At 41.8% G+C, this 15,083-nt stretch overlaps 1 protein-coding gene across 6 annotated transcripts in view; it reads right to left on the bottom strand.

The window, feature by feature from the left end:
• Positions 1-15,083, bottom strand: part of GOLGB1 (golgin B1) — a 53,650-nt gene that overhangs the window by 23,541 nt on the left and 15,026 nt on the right. For 5 of the 6 annotated variants that reach the window (XR_014227890.1, XM_082309340.1, XM_082309342.1 and 2 more), the window contains 7 exons: positions 14,561-14,674; positions 12,437-12,848; positions 11,656-11,747; positions 11,260-11,356; positions 3,588-3,661; positions 1,203-1,293; positions 401-468 (listed from right to left, as the gene is read on the bottom strand). Coding sequence is in view for 5 of the 6 variants with exons in the window: in XM_082309340.1 (XP_082165466.1) it covers positions 401-468; positions 1,203-1,293; positions 3,588-3,661; positions 11,260-11,356; positions 11,656-11,747; positions 12,437-12,848; positions 14,561-14,674 (948 nt within the window). In the remaining variant the exon portion in view is untranslated. Of the gene's footprint in view, positions 1-400; positions 469-1,202; positions 1,294-3,587; positions 3,662-11,259; positions 11,357-11,655; positions 11,748-12,436; positions 12,849-14,560; positions 14,675-15,083 lie in introns of those variants that run through there. The other variant, XM_082309344.1, reaches the window with a different exon arrangement.

Here is a 15,083-nt window from a genome sequence, read left to right on the forward strand (position 1 = left end):
TCCATCTCTAAAGTGAAAGCACTAGACAAAGCATCTGGACCAAAGTGCTTGGCTTTTTCCAAATAACTATCTTAAGGTTTCCTCCCACCCCCAAAATCAGATTACAAAAGAAAAGCAGTCACAAATACTTCCCAGAAATCATGGATCAGCAGCCCACCAATAAGTCACCATCTTGTGTTGTAAAGGCTGTCTATTCATCAGTTTGGAGGGCAGAAACAATTTACAAGGAACCATTAAAGGAGAGCTATCTTTTAAAGCCTGTTGCAGTGTTGCAACAACCACTTTAAGTTACAGGATGTTAAAAAAACAACTCTTTGGGGCTTTTAAACTAAATTAAAGCTTTCATATCCACAGATGCATACATACTGAGAGGGAAAAAAGTTCTGAACTACATTTGTACCTCAGGGAGCACCAAAGTGTCATCAAAAGGCTTTTGCACTGCAGAATTCACCAGTTCTCCTGACACACCTAGTGATAAAAGGTACACTTGTCACCATCAGCATAACAAGTTGCATGTAAAGTCAGTAGGTAAGTGGAGAAACAATATACGGGACTGAAGCTTCTCTAGTTTCCAAGGAGAGAAAGACAAAACCAAAGAAAAAAAAAAAAAAAGAAGAGTGTTAGCCTATGCATTCCACTCAGACATCCCCAACAGCTCTGCACATGCAAAACCTCCTGCATTTGCTGCATGCTGGCATCACCTAAATCTACACTATATCTAACCTCTACAGAAGAGTGAAGAGGCAAAGAGACAAGTGAACTAGGTAACAGGTTGTTTTGTTTGGTGGTTTGTTGTTGTTTTTTTTTTTTTTTTTTTTTTTTAATAATTTGTGAGTGGGGGTGGGGGTGGTAATTCCAGACACAAAAAGAAACTTACTAGCTTGCAGAGACGAACCCAGTTCTTCATCTTATCTTAATTCTCTTCTGTGTCTTACACATCAGCCTTTGCATCTACAAACACACTCTCCTTCAAACCCTTCTCCTTTTCTCATCTTAGGGACCACTTCTTTCTTCTCTTCTGATATATCCTATCCATCCCACCCTAGAATGTTCTCTTCTACCTCATGTGCATCTTTTCTACCTCCTGTACATCTTTAGATTCTGACCTCAAAGCTCCTCTTTCCAAATCAGCTTAGATTTGTCCCTGAAACTTCTAAAATGTACACAATTTTCTTGTCACATGCTTAATTCTGTGTCCTCACCTGTAGAAGTAGAAGAGCAGTCTACGTAAGAGGCTGGAGCTTCCACAGTCTGCAAGTCTTGCAATTTCGCCTGAGGTCCAACATTCTTATTCTATTGTTTGAAGAAAAAATACTTAGTTTTGAGCCATGATCTTTGCATTAGAAGACAGCTATCTTAGCTGTCTGCTGCTCTGCCAAGCTTTTAGTAAAAACTACCAGTCCCAACTTTAGATGCAACTCTGATGCCTAATGAAAATAAATTTAAAAAATTAAATTGGTTTTGATGTTAAGCAAGAGCCATATCTCAGCAGATTAGGATATCAATGAATGAAACGATCTAATAACTTCCTTCCCACCTTGAGATGCTTCCTCTTCCATCTTCAGTTCTTCAAAGGGACCAACTATAGATTCATAACCTTTCACTGAACCACCCAAGCAGAGAAGGTGAAAAGTCATGCGTTTGTCACTGCATGCTTCACTACTCCAGCAGATAAAGAACCTCCAGTCTTCCCAGGAAATTTACACTAGGCTCCACTACACAAACAAACAAACCACCCCACAACTGCTATGTGTCTCTAGCTTCTCTGTCAGACAGGACAGAACCTGACTGTTGAAGAAGATGGAACGCACTGGAAAAAGAGAGGAGATTTTGCTGTTTCACAGACACAAACTCATTTTGCCCACACAAAGATGCTGAATAAAGCCCAGAAAATTGGTTAGTTTGCTGTTGACTTCCATACAAGAACTAAGACTTCATCTATTAATTTCTTCATTCTGAAAAGTCCACTTATAAGTTCGCATGCACCTAAAACAAATGGCAATATTTCTGGCTAGTTCCGAACACACATTGTCTTTCACCACAACAAACAATTGGCACCGTTAGTACTACTTCTGTGGGAAAAGGTTTGAACTAGAGTACAAAGAGACTAGGAGTCAGAACTAAGTAAAGCGTCTCTAAAAAAAGCTACTCCCTCCTACCCCCCCAAAAAAACAAATAAAAAACACAACTCAAGCCATCAATGGAAAGATTCAAAACAAAATGTTCAGAATTAACATTTGCTGTAAGTACAGGTCACACAATCATAAGGAAATGATCTCCAGCCCTAAGTTCTAGAGCACTTTGCCTTTGCAAGCTCCAAGCACTGATGTATGGCGTGCATCCAAATAACGTGCACATGACCCAAACCCCTGAACTGGGTTTGGAGTCACACATATCTTGGCCTAAAGTCATGGGTCAGATGCACAAATGGCAGGATATAGCTGTCCAACTATAAATACTTACATGCAAGCTATTTGGCTAGACTCTTTTTATAAATAAGACATTGAAACAGACAATTCCAGCGTTGGATTCACTGACCCATTTTCAACATACACCTTTGTCCAGGTGAATCATATGCTAAAGAACCTGTTATCTCCCCTGTCTACAAAGTGGCCCTAGCAAATAGCTCAAAGGCTTATATCTGCCCTTGAGAAGACCGTGTGCGTGTGTGTGTGTGTGTGTGTGTACCCCTTCATCCACCAGCTTACACCTCGACTACAGGCAGTTGGAGTGTAAGGGTCTGAAGTCAAACAGCATGAGCTGACTCAAAATGTTTTCTCCAGTTCCGACATGAATCCCAAATGTCACCTTTTGCCCTAATACTTCACAGTAATATATACACTATAAAATCTCTCTGTTGGAGAGGAATGTATTAGATAAAACACAGCATTATCCCCTTCCCCCTGCGGGCAGGTTGGAACAGAGTGGAGCAGCGTGGAAAGAGCTGAGGCCTTGCTCTAAGCTAACAAACAATTCTACAACAGATTCTTAGTAGAGATAAACAGAGGCAGTCATTTCCATCACCTTGCTGACTGAGTATAAAGCAGAGCAGCAGGTATCTAATCCTGCACTCTTCTCACCAATAGACTGACTGCAATTGTACCTGCCGCTGTTCACAGTGGAAGAGTACATGGATAGAGTCTACTTGTCTCCCACTTAACAAAGAGAACTCAGCTTCCTCCAGTCAGTCTGCCAGATCCCCATCACGGCAGTGGGAATGGATAGGGTTGGTTTGAAAGGCATCCTATAATAACAGTTGAGCCTTTGGAATTGTATTTCCTGAGACTTCCCTCAGTTTAGCCTATGGCTTTGCTGAAGAACTAACTCACAAGAGGCAGAAAATAGCACGAATATGGACTGGGTGGATGAAGGACACAAGAATTCCACACAGCCAGCAAAGGGAAATACAGTGTGGTAAGAACACAGTACAAGCAGTATTTGGAAGCTATTTCTGTCTTTCATCATTAATCCAGTTAATAATAACCTTCCAAAGAGGATTGTTGAAAAAGGCCATAACAGCTTAGCTGTTTTAAGGCCAGTCCTTGACCTATTTTAGTTTTAGTTTATTTCAGCTGCTTAATCATTACCTGCTTCGCATTTTCTGTGACCATCACAGCTTCCTGCTGAGGCTCCTGGAGAACAAGTTGCAAGTGTGGTATTTCTGAAACATTCAAACACAAACAATTTGTTTGAAAATTAATACTCCGATTTAGAGAGTAACAGGATATTCTTCCAGGAGCTTTAGAGAATAGGGCACACAGCTGTTAGTTACACTTATGTAGTGGAGATATATAACACTGTCATTGGATAATGTGGTTTGGTTTTTTTATAGGCACTCAAGGGCCACAGTCCAAGTCAAGATTGGTACAAGAACTCAGCTGCTGATTGACCCAGAATATTTTTACCCTTATATTTCTGTAAACTGGCATATAAACCCCATTTATCATAGGTATGTCACTGTATATGATGAAATGACTGACTTGGTAGATGAGAGGAGAGCAGTGGGTATCATCAAGGCCTTCAGTAAGGCTTTGGCACTCTCTCCCATAAGAGCCTCATAGAGAAGCTGTTGACATATGGGCTGGATGAGCAGACAATGAGGTGGATTGACAATTGGCTGAATGGCCAGTCAAGAGGGTGGTGATCAGCAGCATGAAGTCTAGTTGGAGGCCAGTAACTTAGCAGTGTACCCAGGGGTCAATACCAGGTGTGATCCTGTTCAACACCTTCATTAATGATCTGGATGATGGGGCACATTACACCCTCAGCAAGCTTGCAGATGACACAAAACTGGGAGAAGCTGCTGATACACCAGAGGGTTCTGCTGCCATCCAGAGGGACCTGGACAGGCTGGAGCCATGGGCTGACAGGAACCTCATGAAGTTCAACAAGGAGAAGCGCAAAGTCCTCCACCTGGCAAGGAACAACCCCATAGCACCAGTTTATGCTGGGGACCACCCAGCTGGAAAGCAGCTTTGCAGAAAAGGCCCTGCGGGTCCTGGCTGACACCAAGCTGACGGGGAGCCAGCAATGTGCCCTTGCCACAAAGAAGGCTCACGGCATCCTGGGCTGCATTAGGCAAAGTATTCATTTGCCTCTACTCAGCACTGGTGAAGCCACACCTCGAGTACTGTGTCCAGTTCTGGGCTCCTGAGTACAGGAGAGACACGGACATACTGGAGAGAGTCCAACAAAGAGCCACTAAAATGATTAAGGGACACGAGCATCTCTTCTGTGATGAAAAGCCGAGAGGGCTGGGACTCTTTACCCTAGCGAAGAGAAGGCTCATGAGTGATCTCATCCATGAGCATAAATACCTGAAGGAAGAACATAAAGGAGATGGAGCCAAGCTCTTTCCAGTGGTGCCCAGTGACAGGACCAGAGGCAACGGGCACAAACTGAAACATAGGAGGTTCCCTCTGAACATCAGGAAACACTTTTCCCACTGCGAGGGTGACTGAGCACCGGCACAGGCTGCCCAGAGAGGTTGTGGAGGCTCCCTCCTTGGAGACATTCAAAAGCCATCTGGATGTGGTCCTAGGCAACTGGCTCTGGGTCCCTTCCAACCTCAACCATTATACGATACTCAAGACATTTTGATACTCCAAAGCAAAAAATAGGCAAAAAAGTGTCCTGTAACACATCTAGGAAAAAAAAAATCATGTTTGAAAGCAATAATTATGGTTATTTAGCTTTCCTGATTAATTACTACAGGAATAAGCTTCCATTTATATTTGATACCAACAGGCACCATCTCAGTCTTCTCTATACCTGGGAAGACAGATAACATGTTCATTTCCACGCTGGCTACTTGCCAGTAAATGTCTGTCTTTAAACAATTTGAGGAAGTCTCTGTGTCACAGACCCTGAATCTTCTGGGAGACCTTAATGTCCCTGACGTCTGCTGGAAGGGTAACACGTTAGAACGCAAGCAATCTGTGAGGTTTCTGGAGAGCGTCAGAGATAAATTCTTGATACAGGTACTGGATGGGCCAACCAAGAGTGACACACAGCTAGGTCTGCTGTTTATAAGCAGGGAATAACTGGCTGGATATGTGAATATCAGCAGCAGCCTTGGCTGTTGTGACCATGAAATAGAGGAGTTCAAGATCCTGAGGAGGGTGAGGAAGGAGAGTAACAGAGGTACAGATCCCAGACTTCACCTTATTTGGGGAACTAGAAGGTGGGATCCCATGGCAGACAGCTCTGAAAGGCAAAGTTGCTCAGGAAGGCTGGCACGTTTGTAAAGACAGCACCCTCCAAGTGCAAGGACAATCCATCTCAACACTCAGGAAAACAAGGCAACACATCAGGAGACTGGACTGAGTAAACGGGGAACTCATGACGGAGCTCTGACACAAAAAAATGTATAGGAGATAACAGCAACAGGCTGCAAAGCTGGAATTCAGGAACATTTTACGAAATGACAGTGTTAGAAAAGCCAAAAATGACTGGAGTTGAGATTTGCAAGGGATGCCAAGGGTAACAAGAACAGCTTCTACCTCTACATTAGTAGTAAAAGGCTGAACAAGGAATATGTGGGACTGTCACTGAATGAGGTTTACGATTTAGCATTACCTGTGTGCACTGTCACTAAGATACTCTGTACCTTCTTTGTCTCTGTCTTCACCAACAAAGTTTTCCAAGCCTCTGTCCTGAGGATTGAGTCAGCGACTACTTGTGAGAAATCAAGCAATGTAAATTTATGAAAACAGATGAGTTGTCTTGCATTCAAGGGTCCTGAGAGAGCTGGCCAGTGTCCTTGCAAGGACAATATCATCAGTGAAAGGTTATGGAAATTGAGGGAAGTTCACTATGACTGGAGAAAGACAAATGGTGTATCCATCTTCAAAAAAAGGCCAAAAAGATGATATGGTAAACTACAAGCCAGTATGCCTCACTTCAGTCCCTCCAGAAATCACAAAGTGAGTCCTCTTGAAGCACATTAGCAGGCACATGGAAGAGGAGGCAGTGACTGAGAAACAGTCAGCATGGATTTACCAAGGTTAAATCATATTTGGACTACCTGATTGCCTTTTATGCATTTGTGGATGAGGAGAGAGCAGCAGATAGCATTTACCTTGACTTTAACAAGGCTTTTGCCAGCGTCTCGCACAGTATTTTTGTATCAAAAATAAGAAGCGATGGTCTGGACTGAAGGACAACTCAATGCATGAAAAAATGGTTGATGATCAGGCTCAGAGAACAGTGGTGAATAGGTCATACTCTGTCTGGAGGCTAGTAACAAGTGGAACATCACAGAAGTCTATCTGTGACCTCTCCCATTTAACATCTTTATCTGTGACTGGGAGGTGGCAGAGCGCATACTCAAGTTTGGAGAAAACAACATACTGGGGAGAAACAGCCGATACCCTCACTGGCAGGGCTGCCATTTACAGCAACCTAGACAGGCTAGAAGAATGGGGCAACAGGAACCTCATGAAATTCAACAAGGACAAATGTAAAGTCCCGCTCCTGGGAATGCAGGCTGGGGACCAGCTCTGCAAGAAAGGATGAAGAGGATCTGCTAGACATTAGGCTAAACATCAGCCAGCAAGCGTGCCTGTCAGCAAACAAGGTCAACAGCATCCTGGACTGTATGAACAGCAGTCTAGCCAGCAGATTGATCGAAGATATTATCCTCTTCGACTGGGCACTCATTAGACTGCATTTCAAGTACTGCATTCAGTTTTGGACCCCCAATATAGGAAAGACATTGACAAACTGAAGCAAGTTCAGAAGACCACCAAGATGGTCTTGGAGCATTTTCCCTGTGAGAAGACGCTGAGGGAACAAGGCTTTTTTACCCTGCAGAATAGAAGGCTGTGGGGAGACCTAAAAGCAGCCTTCCAACACCTATGAAGAGGTTACTGAGAACACAAAGCCAGACTTTTTACAGTGGTGCAAGGTACGAGGACAAAAGACAACATACACATACAGGAACAAAACAGGTTCCAACTGGATGCAATGAAGACCTTTTCTGCCATGAGGACAGTCAAGTGGCATAACAGGTTGCCCAGGGAGGTTGTGCAGTCACCATCATTGGAGGTTTTCAAGACCTGACTAGATAAAGGCTTGAGCAACCCAGTCTGATCTCACAGCTGATCCTGCTTCTAGGAAGAAGCTGGACTAAAATCCACCTTCAATCCCTTCCAACGTAAATTATTCTCTCATTCTATGATTCATCTCAGTTCTAGCTAATTCTATTAGAGATGATGCCTCAACCTTTTAGTATAAAGGCCAGTAAAACAACTTATACAGTGTATTTCTTACTCAGAAATATCAACTTAGAAGCATTAAAAAAACAGGCCCCATTTTTGTGAACATGTAACGATCAACGATGATATGAAACATATGTTAATATATATGCAAAACAAAATTCAGGACCACATTAAACAGTTCTGTTAGGGATAAGAATTTTTGTACTTTCAGATTCTGAGCATGCAGAGAGGACATAACATTAACATATGGTATAAGGTTTTCTTTTGTGCCCCTTAAACTCTTTTCTATATACAATTGCCTATACAAAATGGTGTTTGCCAAGTTAAAGTATTATGTATTTTGAGAAGGCTCAGGTGAATTGTTTTTGTGAATTGTAACATCTGGAAAGCAGTCTGTCCGTTTTCTGTGATAATGGCTTTCCTTTATCGATTCATACCATACCGTAGTCTTTCAACAACTTTTTGTTCCACTAAGTGAACTAGAGAAAGCCTTACATCTAATGTTAAATTATCTATACAGTGACTCTGAAAAGCAATCTCTCGCTGTCAATCCAGATGTTTGCTTTCTTTGAAACTGGCTGAACTTCATAGGCTTTTCCTGAAGATGACAGAATCACAGAATCATTTAGGTTGGAAAAGACCCTTAAGATAATCGAGTCCAACTGTCAACCTAACTCTTGTCTATTTTCTTAGTGTAGAGGGGAAAGCAGAAAAAGGTAAACTCAATGATCTCTTATGTAGCAGGAGGAGAGACATTCAATCACTCAAAGAGCTGCTTCAAGAAAAGTTTAAGGAATCCATGTGGCTAGTAAAGAGAGCAACAGATATGCTGGTACAATGCACTGCTAAGCCCATGAAAATTAAAAAAGACTGTACTTAAAATTAAAAAAGACTGTACTTAAAAAAAAACACTTAAAGATTTCAAAAGTGTTTACATTTAAAAGAATTATAGTTAAGTAGTTTGGAAGCATTTGTTGAGGTCTGCTTGAAAATCATCAGAAATTGCAAAATATAAGATAACTATATGTAAATCCTTATTTCATTTTACTCAAGTTAGGACTGGAGTACTGTGGGCAGTTTTAGGCATCACACTTTAAATAAGACTGACAAATTAGAAAGTCATCAGGAGATGAAGAGGAGTAACAAAGTATTTAGAACCTACAGAGGAGGTTTGAAAGATGATGGTTTTTTACGTTTCCATTTAATCTTTTGGGGTTTTTTGTTATGTTTTGTTTTTAAGGAATTACATCTCCCAGTGTTTAAAATGTTAAAAAATGTCAGTAACCAAGTGTTCAACACCCACTGGAAACACAATTACAACAAAAAAAGCTTGTTTTGAAGTAAACATGCAGGTAAACATGCATTGGGAAAGACCTTGTAAGTAACATGACAGCGAAGCTCTAAAAGTCACTGCGTTTTTCAGGTGGAATTCCTTTCAGCAGAGGAAGGACATGCTTTTTAAGAAAGCTGATGAAAGCCTTCTAGGTACATTTTGGATATACTCGATCTTAATGCAGGGCATATCAGATTAAAAGCTGGACTTCTGTAAGGCCTTTGATATGGTCCCCCCCCAACGTTCTTGCCACTAAATTGCAGGGATATGTATTTGATGGATGGACTGTTAGATGGATAAGGAACTGGCTAGATGGCTGCGTGCAAAGAGTTATAGTCAATGGTTCAGTGTCCAAGTGGAAACCAGTAATAAGTGGTGCCCCTCAAGGATCTGTACTGGACCAATACTATTTACTGTCTTCATTCATGACATAGACAGTGGGATTGAGTGCACCCTCAGCAAGCTTTCAGATGACACCAAGCTGAGTGGTGCAGTTGATTCGCTAAAGGGAAGGGATGCCATCCAGAGAGACCTTGACAAGCTTGAGGAGTGGGCCCATGCAGACCTCGTGAAGTTCAACAAGGCCAAGTGCAAGGTCCTGCACCTGAGTTGGGGCAATCCTCAGTATCAATACAACCTAGGAGGTGAATGGATTGAGAGCAGGCCTGAGGAGAAGGACTTGGGGATACTGGTAAAAATTGGACAGGAGCTGGCAATGTGCACTTGCAGCCCAGAAAGTCAATCATAACCTGGACTGCATCAAAAGAAGTGTGGGCAGCAGGTTGAGGGAGACTATTCTCACCCTCTACTCCGCTCTCATGAGACCCCACCTAGAGTACTGTGTCCAGTTCTGGGGTCCCCCAGTACAAGACAGACATGGATCTGTTAGAGTGAGTGCAATGATCAGAGGGATGGAACACCTCTCCTATGAAGAAAGGCCGAGAGAGTTGGGGTTGTTGAGCCCGGTGAAGAGAAGGCTCCAGGGAGGCCTTATTGCAGCCTTTCAAGAGGGCTTCTTCTCTTTGGGACTCTAAATGATGTCTTCAAGTCCATTAAAGACCTGCATTTCTGAGTTCATGGAATAAAAAGAGAAAAGGGAGATGTTCTAGGACTGCAGGAATCTGGTTTACTGGTAATTACTCCCCCACGAGGATTCTTACGAAGAGGGTATAACTCTGAATGACAGGAAGCAAAAGGAATCTATTTCTGCAAAAATCAAGACCGCCTATTGCCATAGCACACCATACCCTAAAGTAGAAAACTGTGGGAACCCATCTTTTTACACTACAATTCTGATAGAGTTATATACTCTATATAACTACACGCTACCAGTCTATACTGCTACCAGTCTACATACATAGACACTTAAAACCAAATTAATTATCTGTCTGTTTTTTTTGTTTTTTTTTTTTTTTTTTTAATGTGGCATATGTATGGACCCTTTACTGTTTCAGCAAAAGCTAACAAAAATACCCGCCCCCAGAAGCACCACCTGCAGATTGTCAGCATTTCGTATCAGAGAGGAGCTACTACTTCAATTATATCTTATTTTGTACAATCTAAGATTGTGCGAGTGCACAGCATCTTGGAATACAAAGTTTATTCTAGAATCCTTAGGCATAACTGGCATTAATGGAACAAAAAAACCCAATAAACCAAAACTATTCATTGAACTTAATATGCCCTATCACAATGAAGCTAACCTTGGCGACTTTTTCTGGAAAAGCCTGCAATCACATATTACCACCATCCTTGCCTTCATCCTAGCCTTTTCATGTCTTCTCCATGTTCTTTGCACCTATCACCATAGATCACACATGCAGGAATATGAAGCACGTGAACCATACAGGTAGCAAGTTCTACCCACTCCGCCTCATGGCCAAAACACCAACCATCACTTTATATCACAAGACAACACCATGCAGGCAGGTCTGTGATGCACAGCCCAGTCTTTTTAATAATTCCAGATGGTTTACTTATTTGTTTCTGTCAGTCTGTTCACTGTCTGCGATTCAAATAGCTCCTTTTCCGTTTAGAATTAAATTCTACTTTATCCACTGGAAAGAATTATAGAGTATTTTTGAAGATCTTGGCAATGAAAGCGTAATGAACCAGTAACCATGGACATGTTTATTATCTAAAATTAGGCAAGAATAATTCTTAAATATTTTAAGAATATTCAAATAGGTAAGATAATCATACCACCTTCAGTCTTCTGTCTTTCCAAGTTTTCTGTGGGTAGCAGTGAAGTCCCATTCCGATCTTCCTGATCTATTGTTTTTTCTTGTGAAGTCGTTTCATCCTGTTTAAACATAGGATGGAGGGGAGAAAGATAAATTTCAATACAGTTTATACTACACATTAGGCTTCGATCTTTCAGTTAACCTTTTAAGAAATCAATTGGCAACTTTTAAACTACTCAAATTGACTCCTATTTCTTCTCAGGCTTCCATAGTCATAACATGTCTGCCCATCAGCTAAGAGAATGCATAAGAGCCTTTCTCAAGCAATACATCATAAAAAAGGAATTCCAAACATTTCATTCAGTTTCAGTTCCCCAACATGTGGGAAAATTTCAGGAGACCCATGAAAAGATCATACCTGTTTCTTCAATTCAGACACCTGCACTACTGACTGGGATTTCAGCTCATTCTGACAACAGACAAGTTCTTCAGATTTCTGTACAAGTTCATCTAATGGAGAGGGGAAAAAAGGGAGTTAAGGTGTGTTCTTGCCTTTTTTTGCTGAAATATATCCAGTTTACACATATACACAATAGTATATGAGATCCCTTATCTCTCAGTTACTGCTTCAGTTTTGGGCCGTAAAGGAGCTGGAAGAAAATCAATTTGAAATAATAGCTTGAGGCAAGATCAATGTTATTAGTTCTAATACAAGCCTACAGAGAAAATGGTACAGTTTGCTTTCCTTGGTTGTTTTACTTTCTTTTACTTTATAATTTCAGTAGAAATTCACTCTGAAGAACATGGCACATCTAAAAAGAACTTACATAACTTGATGGAAAAAATCCAACAAGTTATTAAAATTAGTTAAAAAAATACATCTGGCTCAAGAAATCCATAAGCCTTAAGAGATTCTAGGCTGGGACAGTACACAAGGAAAGCACCATATATGCTGCCCTACTCTTATGCTCCTCCTCTTGCAATTCGCTTTGGTCACTGCCAAAGACAGAAAGGTGGGATCGCGCTAGAGGGACCTTTAGTTTGAGAGAGTACAACTACTCCTATGTTCCTATGCAATTAGGAATTGTTATACCAAGACTTTCTTATGAGCTATTATAAAAACAAAGCCAAATAAAAGGCAACCCAATGATCCTTAGGCTCTTGAGAACCTGTTTCACCAAACTGCTGTGCTTGCTCACCCTGTAGTTTCTGTATTGTAGCACTGTTTTTGTCAGACAACACCAACAGCCGGTCAACATCCTGTTTCAGCTGATCATTTTCAGCTACAAGGGCAGCATGGCTAGATTGCAGCTCTTGCTCAGCCACCTTAAGACAACTGATCTGCAGATTTTTCTCTTCCACCTCCAGCCTTCGTTCCTGCTCCAGGTCTTTATACTTCATCTCTAATTCAGCTTGTGCTCTTCTTGCCTCTTCCAGCTGTTCTGAGAGACACTGCACCTCCTCCTGCAAGCGATGGGAAGACAGCTTCCTCTCAGCTAGTTCCATCTCCATCTTCTCTCTGAGATCCTGAGACTCTCGTCTCTCTGCATCTAGCACATCCCTCAGGGAGCTTAGATCCACTTCCATCTTCTGGCACTGATCTAGGAGTGTCTGTAAAAGGATATGGAAATGAACGTAACTCTCAACTAGTTCAATACATTGCCAAAGCAAAGCACCTGAATTATATTTTTAAAACTGCCATTAAATCCTTTTCAAATAGCTAAGTAGCAGAAAGGAGGACATAAATATGGCAGAAATCTCAAATTGTTAGAAAGAAACTGCCCTACTATTTGCAAATTGCAAGAAAGCAATGCTGGGAGAAACAAGAACTCTCAATTTCGGTAAAGAAAAGATGTCTTGATTTAGAGCAGGGGAATGTAGAGAAATAAACAATAGAACAGTGGCTATGAGTTCTCTTTTAGAGGAAAGAAAGCTTCCCAAAAACGGGAGGAAGGGCTACAACAAAAGAGGGGGACCTCAACAATTGCAGAGTACAGTTAGAAAACAGAATAAAAGTGTGTATGTGAAAGGTGGTCAAAAATGCTGAAATAGGAAACCAGAGGTAACAAACAGAGTGCTCCACACAGTGCCCACTGCTTCAAGAAAGATCCCACAAAGCTGGCTGACACTGACCAGAGATTTAAGACAAACAAGGAAGAGAAACAGACCCTACACTTGCCAGAATTCCTTTTGTGAAACTTCCTCCTCCCGGAACTGTGGGTGGTCAGCATAGCTAGTTTCAGGAGGAGGCTGACGAGGAGCTCCCTTTACTTTATGGGTAGGAAGAGAAGCCTCAGGCACGTGGCCTCAAGCTTATATGTGTACCAAGGTCTCCCTCTGACCATATAATGTGCATGAGAGCAGTCAAACACACAGAGGAGGAGTCAGGGGATCCCAACAACCATGCCATGAAGATATCCATGCTGCCACTCCATGAAACACCCTGGTGAGCAATGTAATCAGTAGGGAGTACAAGTCAGCTCACTGAGGCTCTTCACCTCTGCCTGGTGGTAAGAGGTCCCACCACTGTGCCTGGCTGGGACACACGGGAAAAGAAAATACAGTGATGTATAAGTGTATAAAAGTTATTGAAGTTTAGCACTAGATTGGCTGGAGATTGTGCAGCCTACTAGCATGAGACTGATACAGTGTAAGTATCTTCTGATGGGTTGAAGAATTATTTTCAGAAGTTCAGATACTGGAAAAAAAAATGAAAAATACACTCATCCTATATCTGCAAACAAGCCTTTTAAGAGATTGCATACTAAACTCTGTCTCAAGGGGCACATGTATATATAGTCATATATGCACAGACTTGATCTCATTCTCTTCACGCTCCAAAATGATTAAGTGAGAGCCAATACCACTCCAGAAGCTGTGTCATCATATTAGCAAGTTTCTCAGCAAGACATACCAAAGAATATCTGCATATGCTATGATCTGGCCTGGATACTGCAGTCCAGAGCAGCGTAGCTACAGCTGTGTTAGGCACTTTTGTCTTCGGCAAAGCATTGTGTATTTGATGGCTTTGAATGTATCAGTCAGCAATGTGGAGTATGGATAGCTTTTGTCCCTGTCCACCTGCCCAGAATCTGGGTCACTAGAGATGGCTGCTGCAGCATCCCTATCCCTGTTGTTTGTCTGGATCTACTATAAGCTATGCATACAGACCTGAAGCTCTAAAACCTGACCTGAGGGAGCTCCCCAGCTGATTTCATGCTGGAAACCTGGTGCCAGAAATAAGCTAATCTGAAATATTGACAAAGGCCCTATCCACCACTTACACATGAGAGTAAGGCAATAAGCAAAGCATGAAAAGGTACCTGGTTTTGTTGTTCAGCAGTACGTAATTCCTGCTGCAGCAATTCTACCACCTGAGTTCGTCCTAGGAGAGCTGCTTCCTGCTCCTCTAGCTTTCTCTGAAGTGTACGCAGGTTCTGTGAGAGAGACAGTGCTATACCAGTATCTGGAAGGCTAACGTAAGAAGGCTAGATTTCCTGGTTTCATCCATACACCTAGTTTTCATAACACAGCTACTTTAATAGCCTGAATAACTTCATTTTTGTTGACACTTATTCTGGAGCCCTGGTGCAGTAGGAAGAGCTTACCACTGTTTCACAAATAAGGAACTGGAGCACAATAACTTAATACTTCTTTTTAACTGTTCTTTCTTTTCAGCTGATAGCAAATCAGCAGATTGAAGCTAGGACTCAGAAAGTCCAAACTAGCATCCCAAAAAACCCCAATCAATCAAATCATCTCTTCTCACCCCTTCTGAGTTACTTTGATGAGAACTGCTCTCTCAGGGTGTCTTCAGACTGGTAAAATTTCTTTTCCTTTCTCCTC

This window comes from Platalea leucorodia (assembly GCF_965183815.1).
Source record: "Platalea leucorodia genome assembly, chromosome: 4".
Classification (NCBI taxonomy): Eukaryota; Metazoa; Chordata; class Aves; order Pelecaniformes; family Threskiornithidae; genus Platalea; species Platalea leucorodia.